Source organism: Eurosta solidaginis, chromosome 3, assembly GCF_040869045.1.
Source record: "Eurosta solidaginis isolate ZX-2024a chromosome 3, ASM4086904v1, whole genome shotgun sequence".
Classification (NCBI taxonomy): Eukaryota; Metazoa; Arthropoda; class Insecta; order Diptera; family Tephritidae; genus Eurosta; species Eurosta solidaginis.
In genome coordinates this window covers 178,662,584-178,684,528 of record NC_090321.1, presented here as the reverse complement: position 1 = coordinate 178,684,528, position 21,945 = coordinate 178,662,584, and the positions used below count along the sequence as shown (strand labels likewise).

At 35.9% G+C, this 21,945-nt stretch overlaps 1 protein-coding gene across 4 annotated transcripts in view; it reads left to right on the top strand.

Moving 5' to 3' along the window:
* Window positions 1-21,945, top strand: part of shn (schnurri) — a 283,143-nt gene that overhangs the window by 132,238 nt on the left and 128,960 nt on the right. For 3 of the 4 annotated variants that reach the window (XM_067774070.1, XM_067774069.1, XM_067774068.1), the window contains exon 3: window positions 3,392-3,448. In XM_067774070.1, coding sequence (XP_067630171.1) covers window positions 3,392-3,448 — 57 coding nt within the window. Of the gene's footprint in view, window positions 1-3,391; window positions 3,449-8,874; window positions 8,999-21,945 lie in introns of those variants that run through there. The other variant, XM_067774074.1, reaches the window with a different exon arrangement.

The window sequence follows — 21,945 nt, the reverse complement described above, 5'->3', positions numbered from 1 at the left end:
CATGCTTACAACCAGTCCGCGCTTCTATCCATTCCTCCATTCGCTCATCAGTGTGTTTCTGTAATTATTCCTCACAACCAATCCGCAACCAGTTCAATGTTTGTTGTTTATTTGTGGATTTTGGCGCTGTTTTATTACGACTTGCAGAGTTTTTATACTCAGCTGAGCAGAGCTCACAGAGTATATTAATTTTGGCGCATAGCGGTACCCCGTAATGGCATAAACTAATCGAGATAGATATAGACTTCTATATATCAAAACGGTTTGGGCGAAAAAAGAAATTCATTTAGCCATGTCCATCCGTCCGTCCCTCTGTCAGTAAACACGATAACTTGAGTAAATTTTGAGGTATCTTAATGAAATTGGTATGTAAGTTCCTGGGCACTCATCTCAGATCGCTAGGAGGGTTGACCTTATGACGCAGAAAATAAAATTAGTAAAATTTTGGACAGTGGGCGTGGCATTACCCACTTTTAAAAGAAGGTAATTTAAAAGTTTTGCAAGCCTTAATTTGGCAGCTGAGTATGTAATGTTCGGATAAACCCGAACTTAGCCTTCCTTACTTGATTGTTTTGTTTTTATTCCAATCTTTTATTGCATTGCGCTATTTACCGCATCGTTGCATTCATTTTCATAGCTGGCGTTTGCGCTTGCGTTTTGCTGTTGATGACGTTTAACTTCTCATTCTTACTTGTTGCTCACTTCTCACGTTTATTACACGTAATTCAAAAAAAAATATGTTTGCTTTGAGCACGAATTTTTTTCTCTTATCTTTCAACTTTGTATTGCTCATTGTTTGGTCTCTTACTCAGTTGTTATTGTTTGCGTGCATTCGCAATGGGGGAAGCCGCTGTTTGGCAGTCAGTAAAATAACCACTTGATGTTTGTTTTTTTTTTTTGCCGCTTCTTTTGGGTTCGTTAAAATAATTTGATGGCCATTGTATGATGTTTTTATTTACTTTACTTCCATTTTTATATCTTTTCACTGATGCTCTTTTTAATTATACATTTTTTTTTAAGTTTAAAAATTATGTAGCATGTATGTATTTAATATAAAAATGTATGTATGTATGTGTGAATGCACGAATGCGCGAATTCCCCTCACTTGTCTGCTACAATTTGCGTATTCCAACAAATCATAAACTGGAAGTAAACCGAATAAAAGGCCACAATAACTTTTTGCATCATTATTTTCTCAGCTTGACTTCGGAAAAATCCCACTGTGCAGTGGAGTATGAGACAATATGCGCAAGAACTTATGGCGCTGTCCTATAAAGTCAGTTTCTTCAATAGCTTTTTGGCGGATACAATTGCACTAGTCACATAGGTAGGGTAAATATATGACTTGAATTTAAATAAAAAGCTGCTACGACCACCGAACCAAAATCCCTTGTCTCTATCTATTTATGAGCTAAAATTCAACTATCAACGATCTATTCGGGAGTTGACCCAACAAACCCATGTACAGCACACATTTCCGTAGAACACATAGACATTGAGGGAAACTGTATTTCGCGCGAACTTGTTGGGCAAGGCAAGACCAAGCAGATATTTCTTGACAAAGGAGAATTAGGTACATGGAAGCTTATGATAAACGAGTACTTGACTTCCACACTTTTGGGAGTACGAATTGGGCACTGCCACAATGGTAGGCATTCATAAAGGATCTGCAATGCCATAGGAGTTGAAAAGATGACATAGAGACGGGTACGATGGCGGTACAGCTGGTCGGCGTAACGTGGTGCTAGACAGCTGTGCCTGGAAGCTCCGTTTAAGGATAATTTTCGCCAGGTTGAATAAGACATCAAGAATTTTGTAAACTTTATCAGGTCCTCGAAATGGTTGGACGAGGAGTAGTGTCTTTTTGTGATATCACAACGGGCTGCCTGACACCGTGTGCCTCGGTGGCAGCCACTTCAACCTAACCTAGACCGAACTCCTTCAGTTCATTGGAAGTGGTTTTAAGTTGTAAGTTTTCCTTTAAACTACTAATTTGTAAAGACAATTTCTTTCAGAACGAAATCATCCAGAGGATAAGACATTGGGGAACAGCTTCTGTAGGCGCTTATCACTCGTTAGTTTTTCTACTGGGCAGCAGTAAAAATGCCTACAATTAGGTTCGATATCAAGCTTTCCTGGAAGGCCACATTCTTCAAATATCACGAGCATTTTATTCTAGAATGCTATCTTCCAGAAAAGCTTAATATCGAGCCTTGGATGAAGAAGAAGATCACGAGCAAATCCAAGCAAAGTAAAATATTCTCGAAATCACTTAGAAATTTTTTGTACATGTTTAAAACGGATTCACGATATTTACCTTCTTCAAGGCCATTTTTCGTTGTAAGTAATCTTACTTACTCTCTTCCTAGGGAAACCACCCACTCGTCGGTGTGAGGGCATAACCGATTTCCATAGCGCCTGACTATTTTGTTGAGCGAGCCTGCATGTCGGAAACCTCCTTTGGTTCAAGGTTTTTCGGACACTGCATATTGGACGATTTGAAGCCGCAGCTGTACTGCAACGTAGTTTTCTTTAGATGGGTTTCCTGGGAAAGTAACAGCAATTGTACTGTGCCTACGGATATGTGCGATGGTTTTAATTTTCTATATAAATGCACAAAACTATGAACTATCTTTTTAGATAATAAAACATATATTTCCGGAATGCCTTGTGAATACATTTTGAGTTTTGAGTAAAAACTAAAACGGCGCATAAAAAAGTACAACAAATTGTGCAAACTCTTTTGAAAAGTAGATGTACTTAAAATGTATAAATACAACAAATTCATTTCAATTTTCTGTGCGCACATTTTGTGACGAAAATGTATTTTTTTTTTTCGTACTTTTTCTGCTAATTCAGCAACGATGCCTGCGATTTTTTTCAAGCTTTATAGGAATGCACACAAAAATATAAAAAATATTTTGTTTTTATTGCATACTCTTTTGCGTTGGCAGCTGTTCAAAACAAGAAAGTACACATTTTTAAAAATAAATCCTCAAGAACTCGTAGCAAATTCTGGGCATTTATTTTTGGAATTTTTACTTGACATCGCGTTTGTTCGATTCCGCTTTAAACATTTCTCTGTATTTTCTGTTTAAATTGGCAATTTTTTTTCTTCCTTTTTTTATTTTCAATCCACCATTATGACGTCACTTATGCAGTATGGTTTTATTTTTGTTTATTCATACTTTTATTTGTTCTTGAGCGGCAAAGTATTTAATGTCAGTGTCAGTCGGCGTGTGGGCGTCTCATCCAGCACAGCTGAGCTGCCCGCATACCAAACGCTTCGACGAATTGCCTTAAAATTTTGCGCTAAGCAATCATTTTATATTTTACTTATTTTAATTATCAAAGCAATAAATAATTTTTTTGTTCTTTCTTTTGTTTTTAGAAACGACAGTGAATTCACGCAAATCAGCGTTAGGAAATGCGCGCGATCGGCTTAAAGGTGAGTACCCAAAAATATTTCTTAATGATATGCTTTTATATTTTAACTTATTAATACACAACTTAACAACGACAAACAAATGCTTCTTAATGAATTTTGGTTTATTGAATTTCTTTCGGCCCAAGGCCGAACAATAAATATCGGTACGACTTTCAGTAGGATTGTTCCTGAGCTGGGCTCTTGAAGCGACGTCTTATCATCAACACACAAAAATAGGCGTGAGCAAGAAGTACTCATGTAGTTCGATATGTAAAGATAAAGATGTACGTCAATAATACTTGTTTTGTTTGTTCTGTAGTTTAAGATGCAACTTTCCCTGAAACAAATAATTTTGGGCTTTTTATGATGAACCTATCCTCATCGGCTGCCACCGTGTGATGGTAACGTGCTCCGCCTACCACACCGTATGCCCTGGGTTCGCACCCCGGGCAAAGCAACATAAAAATTTTAGAAATAAGGTTTTTAAATTAGAAGAAAATTTTTCTAAGCGGGGTCGCCCCTCGGCAGTGTTTGGCAAGCGCTCCGGTGTATTTCTGCCATGAAAAGCTCTCAGTGAAAACTCATCTACCTTGCAGATGCCCTTCGGAGTCGGCATAAAACATGTAGGTCCCGTCCGGCCAATTTGCAGGGGAAATCAAGAGGAGCACGACGCAAATTAGAAGAGAAGCTCGGCCTTAGATCTCTTCGGAGGTTATCGCGCCTTACATTTATTTTATTTTTTTTATCCTCATCGGCTGCTTATCGTTAGCGGCTGGGCATAGATTTTTTGTCTGCTTCTTGACGCCGAAACGATTGAAGCATCGTTAACAAATCGACAACACGCGGATAACAAATCAGGAACACTCTTATCACAAATCCATGACTTTTAAGTAGCAAATCAATAACATTTCTAACAGCATCTCAATAGTTTTTAAATAAAACATCACTAGCTTTTCGATAATAAATCAATACAAAAACCTATAGCTCGTCGCGAAAAAGTTGATAAGTCTTGGAAAAGCTCTAATGTCGATATTAAATTTATAACACTTCTATAGTAGAATTATAACTTTTCTTTAGCAAATCGATTTGAAACCAAATTGATAACTTTTCAAGAAAAAATAAATAGCAGGTCGACAACAAATTAGCAACACTCCAATAAGAAATCTATAACTTTTTATTGAAAATCTTTCGATAACAATGAGATAACTCTTTCAAGGGCGATAGCTCATTTGTGTCGATAGAAAATGTATAACACTTCGATAGCAAATCGATAACTCACAACAAACAAGAAACCTTACCTTTCTCTTCTTTCCTTTTATTTCCTTTCCTTTATTTACTTTACTTCCATTTCCTTGCCTTTCTTTTCCCTTCCCTTCCTTTCCTTTCCTTTTATTTTATTTTCTTCTATTTTCTTTTCTTTCTTTACCTTTCGTTGCTTTCCTCTCCTTTCTCTCCTTTGCCTCTTTTCCTTTCGTTCTATTTTTTACTTCCTTTCCTTTCTTTGACTTTTCCTTTCCTTTCCTATCCTTTATTTGCCTTTCCATTCATTTCATTTTCTTGCCTTCGATGAGATTACGCAGGTGCGTAATTCGTTAAAAAAGTGCTTCGCTATCAGTCAAATCTTTATTTAATTTAATTTCCTACAGAATCACGGGAAATTATACACTTCCTCTATGTTCATCCTTCCTATCTCCCTTTCACTGTGGAATTATCTCTATATCTATCTCTTCCTCTACTTTGACGTCAGCCAGTTCCTCTTCATCTCACCTTCTCCACCTCTCTATGTATCCCGCGCCCTTCCTTGATCTCTTTTCCCCTCTTCTTTGGTTTTAACTAAGATTACCGTCTTCTTTTATAAAAACAATTTTTTCAACCTTCCTAACGGGGACAATCTACCGGCGTTAACATTCGAGGTGATCATTCTAATATGATATCCCCAAGATAGGGGAACCCAAACAAACTAAAAATTTTAAAGGGGGATCATTGGATTTGGGAGAAAAAACATAACCTCCGTAAGGAAAGTGCTTTGCTTAGTTGCTTATCAAAGCAGGGACTGAGATAACCTAAGATTTGACTTGATTGCTGTTGTTGTTCTTGTAGCGATAAGGACACTCCCTGAAGGCCTATGGGAGTATTATCGATGTTGATGGTCCTTTGCCGGATGCAGATCCGGTACGATCCGATACCAAGCACCATAAAGATACTAGCCCGACCATCTCGGGAACGATTTTGTATGACCACATGAAACCTTCTAGGTCGCAACGACCTCCCATCCCCTACATCCATCAGAAGCTCGGGGTCGCCAGAGCCTCGGCTGTTAATGAAACAGAATTCACCACAGGTAGGTGAGGTTGACAATTGGGTTGGAGAAGCTATATATTGCGCTGGCAACACCTTGAGAGGGTTGCGCTAAACAACCCCTTGAATCAATTTGGTATTTTAGTCGCCTCTTACGACAGGCATACCCACCGCGGGTATAATATAAGCCCTCTAACCCGCTGGGCATTCGACTTGATCATTATTTGATCAACTTGATGCTTACTAGCACCGTCAGATGCTGTATCAGCACTCACTCGATATTATATCATATGATCATATGATGTAATATCGAGTGAGTGCTGATATAATATCGAGTGAGTGCTGATATAGCATCTGACGGTGCTAGTAACCCGCCGTAGCCAGCAACGGACTGTCACTTCGATAATACTCCCCAAACCCTTTTCGAAATGGTTTTTGTTTATTGAAGCAATTGGCGTTAACAAAGTTATAATGTTGTCACCGAAGTACTACTTGTAAATAAAATTCAACAGTGCGAAAATTCTTTTGATTGACGATTGCCAAATTGTTCAGTCTACTCCACGAGATCAATCAAAACTGATAATTTTCAACAAGAAGCCTCTACATACGGCTTCTGTTTTTCTGTGACATATCGCAAAAGATGATTTGTTTAAAAAAAATTGGATATACAATAAAAATCATTATTATTTATATGTGTTTAATAAATGCAAATTGAAGAACGAGCACGGTATGTGGTTCATATTCAGACGCATACTTATGCTCAAAATTCAATAAAAATATTTAATTTTAATTAATAAATAACAATGATTGTATAAATCAGTCAGAACTACAATTTTATTGTTTTGTCGATTGGTTTTCATTCTGGTGCCCAATATAAAATCACGTATTATTTAATGTATGTTATGTTACGTATGTATGAACATATGGACATATGTATGTACAACGTATGTATATGTACGTCTGTATATTTCACTTTTGCTTTTCTTACTGTCATATCAGTTGTCGATAAAAAAGGCAGCAATCACACCATTGACAGTGAAGAAATGTTCAAGGTCATCTTATGAGTTTCACAAACGAGTACAGAGGGGCCGGTTCATTGAGATTGATGAATATATAATTTCTACACACCTCCCCATTTTACAATCAATACATATTGAAGAAAACGATAATACATTAAGGACAAGACTGTCCTTATTCGTCCAGAAAATTCAGTACGAAAATTTCTCAAATTTTCTGTTTTGTTTCTTTTTTTTCTGATTTTACAATTTTTGTTCTGAACGATAAAAAAATTATTTTTGTCTTACCTGTTTTGCCTACTTTTTTCTATGTTAATAAACTCAGGGCTATAGTTTATCGAAAAATTTAATTATAAAAAAGGAAAATGACCTCAAGAGCCCAAATTTGAGAGTCCCGTCAAACCGTAAACCTGATAATTTTCAAAAATTCCGACAACACAAAATTCAGACAGGCCAAAAGGCAGACATAACAAAATTCCGAACAGACAATAACCCAACAGCCCACCACCGGCAGCCCCAAATCTAGGTTAGCCGGTATTTTGTATAGTTGAAATTGGGTCGTGTCTTGGTTATGAATATCGGTATAGTATGAATAGCGATCACGTCAAGTCTAGTGAGTCGACCGGCAAGATATATGGACCCAAGATTTCCCAATTACGCAGGCTTTTATATCTTGCGTATTTTTTTAATTTTTTACGACGTACATAATCCATAAACTCAACTCAATTTCGAGCATTTATAATCCAGGCGCGACCAAATCGCATTCATACATAATCACGATAAGATAAAAGCTGGACACAATATCCCGAAATAAATATACCGACCGAATATGACCATCATTTTAATTATTGCTTCAGTTTTCATGTTTCGGTGTATATTTTGTTGTTATAGTAAATTTATCGAGATATAGCGTTTTCCAGATAATGTTCTGTCGGGATATTTGAAAATTGTCGGGACTAGTTTTGTCGAGTTGCTTTAAGTCGGGATTATGGGGTTCACCCTCTATGCTGAACCAGGTATGCCATTTTGTACGCCTTGTAGATCTTGCATGACATCTGATGTACATTGGAACAATTTTCCGTCATTCCTTTTCAGTTTGCAGACAAATCGGTTTCAGCGTTCTGCCATCTTCAGTGTCATATTTCGTTCTCATGACATCTCCTAGTTGACAATAGTAACAATTTCAAGTGCCTATCTCAAAGAAAATTTAATTAACTTCGCACTTCAAAAGCACTGACACCACTCTATGTGCTAATCTAATGACATAACTTTTATCGCGAATAATTTGTCAGCTAATTCAGATAACCTTTGAAAGCAAATGAATAATTCTATACTTAATTATTTTGCTGCAAAGTACATCGACTAAACCTAGCATGATATTGCAGTGCTACTAGAAATTCTTTGAAAAACTTAAACTACACACAAATATTTGTATACGCTGCGCAATAAATTATTTGCAAACGTTAGAATAAGATCTACCGCCTTCCCCTAAAGTACGACTCCCTTATATGGATATACTTGTACATGCAGACAAATAAATGTATGTATATTTCTTGTGATAGGAAAGCCGATATTTCTATTTTTATTCTGACTGACTGGCTCTCAATGTGCTCTTTTTCGCGAAAATCGAATATATTGTGGATATGAACCATGGTTCAATTATGTATAGGTTGGCTCATCTCATCAGCTGATTTAATTTATGTCATTGCATTGTCGAAGGGATTGTCAAAAGGAGATGGCAAACTCAAAATGAAACCAACACATTGGCAACATTTTACTTACACATACAAAAACTGCTAAGTTTTCCATTCCATACCATTTGCACCAACACCAATACACAGATTTTGACAATTTGAACAGACATATTTTGTTGCTTTACAGATGAGCCAACCTGTATATAGTTCAACCATGATATGAACAACAATGAAAGCAGTATAATATAAAAGTATAGCTGCCGAGCAACGCACAAATTTGCTTGATGGTTACCATAGCAACGGGTAGTTGTGTGCGTATCGGGCGATGTCGTGCTCACACGCATTTGTTGTTGGCTTCGCGTTGATGAAAATCAAAATTTTTAGATTTTTTCGCTTGACAGCTGGTCTATTTGATCGTGGCCGACGTGGTTGACAAGCATTAATGTGTTAGTTTTGTGAGAACGTGCAATGAGCAACTTCGCGGAAGAAAAAGGTTTTACGTTGCGGTTTATTGAAACCTACGAATGCAAAGGTCGGATGGAAAAAATATTGCCAAAAATCAGGTAATTTTCTTAGTGGCTTAAGATTAGCATCTTATAATATTAAAATTGAATAAGCTTCAAAACTCCATACTCGAAAAATTTCTAAAAGTTCTTAGAAAAAAGTTCAAAAATGTTTATGAAAATTCGCAAAATTTACAAGCAATAAAAAATCGTCATCCGCTGACATGTTTACGTCTTCGCGCTGCGAATTTTCAATACAAATGGCGCTTGATGCTTTCTGTTTGGGTGGTGGCCAGCGACAATCACCCGATACGCACACAACTACCCGTTGCTATGGTAACCATCAAGCAAATTTGTGCGTTGCCCGGCAGCTTATGATTATAAACTCAAACGCACAATTTGTGTATGATTTGAATGTCCCGTGTTTGCATTTATATGGGTGAGACAAAGTCAAAACAATTTTTTTTTTTGATGCGATAACAGTAATGCAAATACAAAAATAGTCTTAGTCAAATTTATATAAAATTATATTGGGTTAATCATCGTATAAGTGCTTATCACGTCATTGTCAGTAAAATCATTATCACATAAGAATTGCTGAGTTTATTAAAACAAAAGATTTTGTTGAATTAAAGTACGTACCCAGCAAAAAATTAATACGAAATATTTTTGAAGTGGCCCATTATTCCCAAAGTTAGAACAACAAATTTGTTTTTGGCGTTGTTGATTTGTTATCTCATTTCCGATGATTGAACTAAACATAACTTATTATAATAGTTTATTTGAGTGTACCTAATTATCCGAACGAATATGACACTGAAGATGGCACAATGCCGCGATCGGTTTGCTTTTAACCCAAATTTGACAAAAGAGTATGGAAAATAGTTCCAATTTATATAAATATATATTTTTATTAGGGCAACCCACAATTTGCAAAAAATACTGATTTTTAAAATATGCGTTTAAGGTCCTATTACTATTTTACGGTTTTATACCCCGAAAGTACCATGCGGAACAAAAGTAAACACACTATTGGATATCACTATAACTTTTGCAAATGACACCAAATGTTACTTCCTGTTTAATATTTTCGAAGTAACCAAACACAGAATAAAAATCTGAATAAACTGATATCCTCTTCGAGAACGTGAATTATTCCGAACGAAGCATTTTCGCGTCACTTATTCTCTTGTTTTGATGGTTTAGACTGGCTGGCCATATCACCTCATTTTAACCGACCCAGATTTCTCTTTATGTATTTTTTAATTCGGGGCTTATGTGAATATAAACCAAACTCTTAAGATAATTATTCAACAGGGATGATAGGACCTGTCAGCCAAATGCTAGCATAGACATAAAACGTACCCAGCAAAAAATTAATACGAAATATTTTTGAAGTGGCCCATTATTCCCAAAGTTAGAACAACAAATTTGTTTTTGGCGTTGTTGATTTGTTATCTCATTTCCGATGATTGAACTAAACATAACTTATTATAATAGTTTATTTGAGTGTACCTAATTATCCGAACGAATATGACACTGAAGATGGCACAATGCCGCGATCGGTTTGCTTTTAACCCAAATTTGACAAAAGAGTATGGAAAATAGTTCCAATTTATATAAATATATATTTTTATTAGGGCAACCCACAATTTGCAAAAAATACTGATTTTTAAAATATGCGTTTAAGGTCCTATTACTATTTTACGGTTTTATACCCCGAAAGTACCATGCGGAACAAAAGTAAACACACTATTGGATATCACTATAACTTTTGCAAATGACACCAAATGTTACTTCCTGTTTAATATTTTCGAAGTAACCAAACACAGAATAAAAATCTGAATAAACTGATATCCTCTTCGAGAACGTGAATTATTCCGAACGAAGCATTTTCGCGTCACTTATTCTCTTGTTTTGATGGTTTAGACTGGCTGGCCATATCACCTCATTTTAACCGACCCAGATTTCTCTTTATGTATTTTTTAATTCGGGGCTTATGTGAATATAAACCAAACTCTTAAGATAATTATTCAACAGGGATGATAGGACCTGTCAGCCAAATGCTAGCATAGACATAAAACGGATCATCAAATCAGTCGGCGACGATTGTGCCGATGTAGTTTTATTGGCTTCGTGAAATAAGTTCTAATTTTTCTAATGATAATTATTATTTTTTAATTTTTCTATAATTGAAAAAATATTTTTTTTTTTTTTGGAAGAGAAAGTAGAAAATATTTCAGACAACCTGACATAGCTGCGCAGATAGATCTATTTCGAAGGGTGCTAAGCCTTCATCATTAGTACGCTTTAGGCATGCGGCGCTAACCATTTCTCTTTACAGCGGTGGTTTGTTTGACTAATAAATTGCTACTTCTATTCCTTCAACCAACTATATTTATCCAGCGTTGCGCCATCTGTTGCAAATCGCTGATTATGCGGGACTTGTTTATTGTTAATTACTTTGTTTGACATTCCCAAGTGCTCCTGGTTTATTAACAATTGTTTTTATTTTTTTTTTTATAGGTCTATTGATAAATAACAATAATTATCATTAGAAAAAAATTGGTGTCTTGGCCTTGAGCTCGAATCGAACCTTTAATTAAAAATATTTAAGCAATAAATAATCGGCTGAGTCCCGTATATGCAAATTTTGCAAAGAGACTAAAAACTTACGTTGGCTTCGGCGAATCAGAATTGAATATAAATATTTTTCATACACTTTCAAACTTTTTCTATACCTTCACATGATCTTTACACATATGCATCCTGACCATAATTTTTACTTAAAACTGATATTCTGACTGCTAGGAACAAGCAGGAAATGCACATTTATTGCAAAGTATGTAGAAATATGCATTTATGTTAAAATATGCGAAAATGTTATATATAAAGTATAGCATAAGCTTCATATTTTTTTTTTGAAATGTATGCATAATTGAATGGTTTAATGGTTACGAGTCAAATACAAAAAAAAACAAGTAAGGAAGGCTAAGTTCGGGTGTAAACGAACATTACATACTCAGTTGAGAGCTGTGGAGACAAAGTAAGGGAAAATCACCATGTTGTAAAAAGAACCTAGGGTAACCCTGGAATGTGTTTGTATGACATGTGTATCAAATGAAAGGTGTTAATGAGCATTTTAATAGGGAGTGGGCCTTAGTTCTATAGGTGGACGCCTTTTCGGTATATCGTTATAAAAGTGGACCAGGTTTGACTCTAGAATGCGTTTGTACAATATGGGTATCAAATGAAAGGTGTTAATGAGTATTTTAAAAGGGCGTGGGCCTTAGTTCTATAGGTGGACGCCTTTTCCAGATATCGCCATAAAGGTGGACCAGGGGTGACTCTAGAATTTGTTGGTACAATATGGGTATCAAAAGAAAGGTGTGAATGAGTATTTTAAAAGGGCGTGGGCCTTAGTTCTATAGGTGGACGCCTTTTCAAGATATCGTCATAAAGGTGGACCAGGGGTGACTCTAGAATTTGTTTGTACGATATGGGTATCAAATGAAAGGTGTTAATGAGTATTTTAATAGGGAGTGGGCCTTAGTTCTATAGGTGGACGCCTTTTCGAGATATCGCCATAAAGGTGGACCAGAGGTGACTCTAGAATTTGTTGGTACAATATGGGTATCAAATGAAAGGTGTGAATGAGTATTTTAAAAGGGCGTGGGCCTTAGTTCTATAGGTGGACGCCTTTTCAAGATATCGTCATAAAGGTGGACCAGGGGTGACTCTAGAATTTGTTTGTACGATATGCGTATCAAATGAAAGGTGTTAATGAGTATTTTAATAGGGAGTGGGCCTTAGTTCTATAGGTGGATGCCTTTTCGAGATATCGCCATAAAGGTGGGCCAGGGGTGACTCTAGAATTTTTTTGTACGATATGGGTATCAAATGAAAGGTGTTAATGAGTATTTTAATAGGGAGTGGGCCTTAGTTCTATAGGTGGATGCCTTTTCAAGATATCGCCATAAAGGTGGGCCAGGGGTGACTCTAGAATTTGTTGGTACAATATGGGTATCAAATGAAAGGTGTGAATGAGTATTGTAACGAATTCGCTTGCAAATCCTCTTATTTGCAATCCTCTGCTAAGTTCGAATCACTAAACTGTTGAATAAATAACTCCAATATTGAATAATGGAAAAATGGCCGTTATTAAAGTACTTCACAATAACACTTATACTTTGCTACTCGATGGCTTAATAACCAAACTGATTGATAACTCAAACGAAACTCTACTATTGGCCGCCAGATCGCGTGCTTAATATAGGTGGACGCCTTTTCGAGATATCGCCATAAAGGTGGACCAGGGGTGACTCTAGAATTTGTTGGTACGATATGGGTATCAAATTAAAGGTATTAATGAGGGTTTTAAAAGGCAGTGACCCTTAGTTGTATATGTGAAGGCGTTTTCGAGATATCGACCAAAATGTGGACCAGGGTGATCCAGAACATCATCTGTCGGGTACCGCTAATTTATTTATATATGTAATACCACGAACAGTATTCCTTCCAAGGGCTTTTGATTTCGCCCTGCAAAACTTTTTCATTTTCTTCTACTTAATATGGTAGGTGTCACACCCATTTTACCAATTTTTTTTCTAAAGTTATATTTTGCTTCAATAGACCAATACAATTACCATGTTTCATCCCTTTTTTCGTATTTGGTATATAATTATGGCATTTTTTCATTTTTCGTAATTTTCGATATCGTAAAAGTGGTCGTGGTCATAGTCGGATTTCGGCCATTTTTTACACCAATACAAAGTGAGCTCAGATAAGTACGTGAACTGAGTTTAGTAAAGATATATCGATTTTTGCTCAAGTTATCGTGTTAACTGCCGAGCGGAAGGACAGACGGTCGACTGTGTATAAAAACTGGGTGTGGCTTCAACCGATTTCGCCCTTTTTCACAGAAAACAGTTATCGTCCTAGAATCTAAGCCTCTACCAAATTTCACAAGGATTGGTAAATTTTTGTTCGACTTATGGCATTAAAAGTATCCTAGACAAATTAAATGACAAAGGGCGGAGCCGCGCCCATTTTGAATTTTTTTTTTATTTTTGTATTTTGTTGCAACATATCATTACTGGAGTTGAATGTTGACATAATTTACTTATATACTGTAAAGATATTAACTTTTCTTTTAAAATTTGAATTTAAAAAAAATTTTGTTTAAAAAGTGGGCGTGGTCGTTCTCCGATTATGCTAATTTTTATTAAGCAGACATATAGTAATAAGAGTAACGTTCCTGCCAAATTTCATCATGATATCTTCAACGACTGCGAAATTACAGCTTGCAAAACTTCTAAATTACCTTCTTTTAAAAGTGGGCGGTGCCCCACCCATTGTCCAAAGTTTTACTAGTTTTCTATTCTGCGTCATAAGTTCAACTCACCTACTAAGTTTCATCGCTTAATCCGTATTTGGTAATGAATTATCGCACTTTTTCGAAATTTTCGATATCGAAAAAGTGGGCGTGGTTATTGTCCGATATCGTTCATTTTAAATAGCGATCTAAGATGAGTGCCCAGGAATCTACATACCAAATTTCATCAAGATAACTCAAAATTTACTCAAGTTATCGTGTTAACGGACAGACGGACGGACGGACGGACGGACATGGCTCAATCGAATTTTTTTTCGATACCGATGATTTTGATATATGGAAGTCTATATCTATCTCGATTCCTTTATACCTGTACAACCAACCGTTATCCAATCAAAGTTAATATACTCTGTGAGCTCTGCTCAACTGAGTATAAATATATATTGTTGCATACTTTGGGTTGCCCTGCTTATTGTAATAGTTTGTTCGAGTGCACCTCATATGCCCGACTTACAGTATCCCAAAAAGACACAATCCAGGTAGTACAAAGTACTAACAATAAAATGTAGACAAGTAAAATTTCGAAAAAGTTAAACTCGGACAAAATACAATTCAGATACAATTTTCTGTAATAATAGAACCTATCGGCTGCTGAGTGGATTATCATCCTTTTTTAGGTGCCGTCCTGTTTCAGAAGTGGTTTGAAGAACGCCATACTTAAAAAATGTATTCAAAAAGATCCTATCTGAGAGTAAATTTAACACTTTTTAATGGGAGGTGGGGTATTTAAAAAAAATTGAAATAGAGCGTTTTTCAATCAAAATTTCAGATAGAGCATTTTTGTAACAACTCTGGGTTAGCGTGTTCATGAAAAATATTCTGAAATAGGTCGTTTTCGAACTGCAAGCCGTGATCACCCTTTTTTCTCCGTACTCCGCTCAGTCGTCGATATACCGAAGGGTTAAATTTGAGCAAAATTTTTTAAAATAATATTCTTAATTGATCGGATTAGGACTGGTCGGGATTTGGTGGTGTGTGGATAATGTATTCCGGTATTTTGTAATGAGGGATACTGTTATATATAACAGAGACTGTTTTTTTTTCATTTCTTATCTTATCTTATAGTAAAGCCTTATGTAAGCATTATTTTGTGAGGCTTACATCCTTATGCATAACATTAACTCTCATATAAACTTTATAAGTACCTGAGAAATTAAACATAAAAGTAAGGTAGAAACATAATTAATCACATAACAATAAAAAGCAAACAGCAACATCGGCCTGATTCGAAAACATAAACGAACAACTAACAGAGATTAACATTTATACATAAAGCTTACAAACTTAAATTTAATCATTATTTTGAAGTCTCCTTCGCTATAACTTTTGCACAACTTTTCCAATCAACTTTCATTAACTAAGCAGGAGATTCCCGGGAAAACCCCGCTATATAGCAATGACAAATTTTAAGATGCATCCATTATGAAGAAACTCATTTAAACTCATACCATCGGTAGAAGAATCTTACAAAATTATTTCTTTGTTGTCGCGAACTAAGTGTGTTTCTATGATTTGTAGTAATAATTATGGAGATTCCATGGAAAATCCCATGCCGCATACAAATCAATATGAACAGCAAATATATACATATCGCATTACACACACAAATACACATTTATACAAATAATACTTAAATATATAATTCGAACTAAAAGGAGATTCCTTGGTAAAACCCATGAAGCAATGAATTACTCAGCCAAACATCAAAGACCTTGAAGCAAGTGCACTTGTGCAAAATGGTATTCGAAAACCATATGCATTTGTGTGTGTGTGTGTGTGTGTAAGCATGTTAGTTTATAGGGTATTTGTAGTATACATCCATACCTGCTGACCTCAAACATTTGACCCGTACACACCAAATGGAGTTTATGTATCTTAACACTCTTGAAATGTGCAAGAATACATTGTTAATCCATTTAACGTCAACAACCCGGCTACAATTACACTACGCACCGCATCGTGTACAACAAAAACACAAATTCAGGCAATTAAATGAAAGACGAACTGACACATTTGAAAGTTGAAATCACACAAAAAAAGTGTGTGTCCCTTTTTAAAAACACAAAGGTGGATATCGAGGGTTAGGCAGGTAACACAAGAGTATTTGAACAGCACTCAAGGATGCCAGACGGGATTTTAACTAAAGGTATATTAATATGACATAGTATTAACACGCATTTTTGGAGTTGTCTACTACTTGAGCATTCTGACTTATATCAAACTACTCTAAAGAAAGACAAAGTTGCACCAAAGTAAATTCAAATGAATCATATTCTTCATACAAAAAAAGTTTTTTTTTCTTCTAAGCGTTTGGACGCATTTTGCGCCTTCATCAGGAAGTCCTTTCTTAAAAAATACAGACCGACTGACGAAGGCGCGAAATTGCATCTAAACGCGTTGAAGAAAATGAACTTTGCTTTTGTTTAAATATTGGCCTTAAAGCTCCAAAAAGCACTAATAAATTTAAATTATTTGTCTTACAGACTTTATCGCATCTTAATACGATTTCTTGGATTGGGTTGGTTCCTTGCAAACTTTTTGTTTTTTTTAAAATAACCAAGAGAAAGGATCCTTACATTTGTACAAAATTTGAAGCAAATCACTAATAAATCTGAATTATTTGTCTATAACCTTCATTAGGTAAAAATACGTATGTAGCTATACAAATGTGTAAGTTTTTTCGTGCTGTCGATTCGAGCTTATAAAGGAACAACTAAGAAGGATTTATTTTACTTATCGATATGTTGCCATGAAACCTTAACTATTTAGGATTGGTATGTATATGTCTGCCCTTTGTAGTAATTTGCAACTACATAGTTAGGGTAAAGACCTCAAATTCATTACTAAGTGCACTTTGTTGCCACATTAAATGATCGAAGAAGTGAAAAAGTGCATTTGTCTGGCTGCTTTACGCATCTAACGGTAGTTTTAAATATTCTACCTGCCTAATAAACATTTAAGCAAGTTTTATAGATGAATGTAGTCAATGCGCATACTAGCACTTTGAAGGTATCGATTAGCCGTTTTATCTTAACAGTTTTAACTCGTATCAATATCCATACAGTCCATCTTGAAGCTGTAGAACGACGGTAAGTTCAACATGAAATGCTTTTTGTGCGGAACTACTGACTTTATAATTTAACAAAATTTAGTACGTATTTTAAATAATAAATGTGATATTTTAATTAATTTTATGCATTTGGCTTTGATCGCCTTGTATGATGATATGTATTGCATCAATATATGGCGAAAAAAAGTTTAATATTCAAAAGTCCATATTTCGAATAACGAATTTTTGGCTAATAGATATTTACCCAAGTTGAAACATAAACTGTTCACTCGATATAAAAAAGTTCAAACAAAAAAATACCTTTTTTGAAATATTAATTTTTGGAAAAAAGTCATAAATTTTTACTACATATTAAAAAAAATTTTTTTCTTAAACTACATGCTATTGTTTATAAATTTATATAAAATTAAAAGTAATAGCGAACATTTCAAAGAAAAAATCATGAGAATCGGTTAATTTTTGACAAAGTTATTGACAGTTGAAAGAATAGGTAAATAAAATATCGATTGCATTTTATCGAATTCAATTGCCGATAAATCCGAAAAACAATTTTTTTTTCGAGGCAAACAAAAAACACGTGTTTCATTATTTTGACCAAAGAACAACATACTAAAATTTGATCAAAATCAAAAATCATGTCTTGCGCGGGCCGGTTGTCTTGAAATGGAATGAGCCTGCAGGAATTTGGTACGTACAACAACAAACATGAAAACCAATCAAATATTTAATGGTTTAATTTTTTTCATATGAGCGAACAACAATACGGTAATAAATAAAGGAATAATTTATATTACGCCAGTGGACACAGACAACCGGCGTGATCAATCTGATTGTGTCAAAGTGATTGCCCAGTTTGGTCACTGATCAGCCCAAGGCGATGGTGAATGTCGTCATTAACAACAACCAAACAACGGACGCATATACATTTTGTGAGATCAAGCACACCTTTGAGTTACTCGTAGCAGCAAATGCATAATCGAAAAAGAAAGGTGTGTTTAGCATCCGGTCAAACAGGGCATGGTATACCCAGTGTTGAAGTTAAACGCAAGTGATCATTCATGCGATAACATACGGGGTATAAAAAGAGCCTTCATAGTTTAGAAATTGCCACCCTCAATATGAGATAAAAGAAATTTGGCGGAGCATAATGCCTTAAATGGGACTACATATCAAGATCTTGGAGCATGGCCTTCATCCCAAAGGCTGGTAAGAACTATCAAGGATTTTCCAAGGACTTCAGACATATCCGTGGTACATTTGGGGCAGAATTCCCTGGAGGTTACTATCGGCATTGCAGCATGCTTATTGCAAGGACAGGTTATCTCTGCATTCAGTTGGTACTTTTCAATGGCGAAATTCAGACCAGTCTTGATTGATGCCGTTGGTACTTTTTGAAAGGGTTAAATATCGAGGAATTGTCTTGGAAATTAAATGTTGACGATGTAGCACAAACTGTCATTGATTCCAGCAGGGTATCAGTGGACCTAATAAGAGACTATTAAGATGAATTAGAAATTTATTTCGAGTCTCAATTTTGTCTCGACACCTCACGTGTTGGTCCGAGTGTCCCACAGAAGTAATATCTATCAGCTGATTTGACTCGGCCTGTTGCGTAGCCTTCTTTGCCAATTCTTCGGCAGCATAGTTCTCAGGTATATCTCTGTGACCTTGGGCCGAGCGTCCATTGTTATCTTCTACAGTGGCGGATTCTGGGAGTATTTGAAGAAAAAATTGCGTACTTTTCGGTGAAATTTGGCAGCCTTGGTCACTATTTTATGATCACGGTTGCCACACCACATCTTTTCTCTGGACAAAAATTCCTTTTAAAAAAACAAAAGAAGGACCAATATTTTTAAAATGTCACAAAAAACGTATTTATATAAGCCTTCGCGAATTTCAGTCCCTACATCATATTAATGTGTTACTATTTGGCATCAGTAATATATTCACGCCAGGAAATCTCCATTATTTTGGGAATTGTGGCACGCTCTGACTTATACTATACATAATCCTACATAAAGATAAAAAAATATGTAAAATTAAGTCAACCTATAGTTCTTTGGGCAGCTCTTAGTAGTTGATGGAACCTATCTTCCTCCGGTCCGAAATTCGGTTAATGCAGCAGAAATTCAGAATCAAGATCAGTAAAAAACAAGTAAGGAAGGCTAAGCTCGGGTGTAACCGAACATTACATACTCAGCTGAGAGCTTTGGAGACAAAATTAGGGAAAATCACCATTTAGCAAAATGAACCTAGGGTAACCCTGGAATGTGTTTGTATGACATGTGTATCAAATGAAAGGTGTTAATGATTATTTAAAACGTAGTGGGCCTTAGTTCTATAGGTGGACGCCTTTGTGAGATATCGCAATAAGGGTTGACTCTAGAATGTGTTTGTACAATATGGGTATCGAATTAAAAGTATTAATGAGGGTTTCAAAAGGGAGTATCCCTTAGTTGTATATGTGAAGGCGTTTTCGAGATATTGACCAAATGTGGACCAGGGTGACCCAGAACATCTTCTGTCGGGTACCGCTAATTTATTTATATATGTCATACCACGAACAGTATTCCTGCCAAGATTCCAAGGGCTTTTGATTTCGCCCTGCAGAACTTTTTCATTTTCTTCTACTTAATATGTTAGGTGTCACACCTATTTTACAAAATTTTTTCTAAAGTTATATTTTGCGTCAATAAACGAATCCAGTTACCATGTTTCATCTCTTTTTTCATATTTGGTACAGAATTATGGCATTTTTTTCATTTTTCGTAATTTTCGAAAAGTGGGCGTGGTCATAGTCGGATTTCGAACATATTTTATACTAAGATAAAGTGACCTCAGATAAGTAAGTGAACTAAGTTTAGTTAAGATATATCGTTTTTTGCGCAAGTTATCGCGTTAACGGTCGAGCGGAAGGACAGACAGTCCACTGTGTACAAAAGCTGGGCGTGGCTTCAACCGATTTCGCCCATTTTCACAGAAAACAGTTATCGTCATAGAATGTATGTCCCTATAAAATTTCACAAGGATTGGTAAATTTTTGTTCAACTTATGGCATTTAAAGTATTCTAGACGAATTAAATGAAAAAGGGCGGAGTTACGCCAATTTTGAAATTTTCTTTTATCTTTGTATTTTGGTGCCCTATATCATTACTTGAGTCGAATGTTGATATAATTTACTTTTATACTGTAAAGATATTAAACTTTTTGTTAAAATTTGACTTTAAAAAAAAATTTTTTTAAAAGTGGGCGTGTTCGTCATTCGATTCCGCTAATTTTTATTTAGCACACATGTAGTAATAGGAGTAATGGGCCTACCAAATTTCATCATGATATCTTCAACGACTGCCAAATTACAGCTTGCTGGGCGGTGCCACGCCCATTGTCCAACATTTTTCTAATTTTATATTTTGCGCCATAAGGTCGACGCACCTACCAAGTTTCATCGCTTTATCCGTCTTTGGTAATGAATTATCGCACTTTTTCGGTTTTTCGAAATTTTCGATATCGAAAAAGCGGGCGTGGTTGTAGTCCGATTTCGTTCATTTTAAATAGCTATCTGAGATGAGCGTCCAGGAACCTACATACCAAATTTCATCAAGATACCTCAAAATTTACTCAAGTTATCGTGTTTACAGACGGACGGACAGACGGACGGACATGGCTAAATGAATTTCTTTTTTCACCCAGATAATTTTGATATACAGATGTCTATATCTATCTCGATTAGTTTATGCCGTTACGGATTACCGTTATGCGAACAAAGTTAATATACTCTGTGAGCTAGAGGTTTACGCCGATCACTATATCGGCGGCGGCGGCGTATGCACTATTATACCGGTGTACGCCGGTGTTCTTGCTTTAAAAAGCTTTTTTCTATTCAAAAAAATAATATTTAGGAAAGGGTTTGTTTGTATGTATTTAAGGGAATCAACGTATTGGCGATTTCGGAAAGATCCGGGGTTTTTGCCTCAAATTCTCGCGGATCGTTCAAAAAATTTAAAGAGCAGCTCCTTGCGGAGGGACTGTCCTTCATTTACTTACTCCAGGAAGGCTTCGAACCTTGCCCCGGCCTAAGGGACAGGTACTACTTCGTCTGCCGAAAAAAACTGAAGTACTTAAAATGGTCACACTTTTGTCTGTATGTCTCGTACATAGCGTAGTTTCACCGAAGGAGATGTTCTGGTCTAACTTCTAATACTCGTTATCGACACGATTTCTTTAAATTATTTGTGACCCCTTGCTGGTCACGCACAAGGGAGACTTACGGTTGCTATTAATGGTGTTTTAATACTCATGGCACAGTTTTAACGATGAGCACAAACGCTGTCCTATTGTTAAAGGGGTTATCTAGTTTTTTCGACTGTTTTAAGAGCTATAATTCCCGATGTGCGAGCAGTAGCAATCCTGTCCACCACCAGTCGCTACCACACCTCCAGACCCTCATACAACATGCCAGTACAGAAGCTATAGGACTGTGACGTTTCGAACTCTTGCCTTGGTGACGGTCACTAGAAGCTCTATGTATAGCTCCGAAGACTT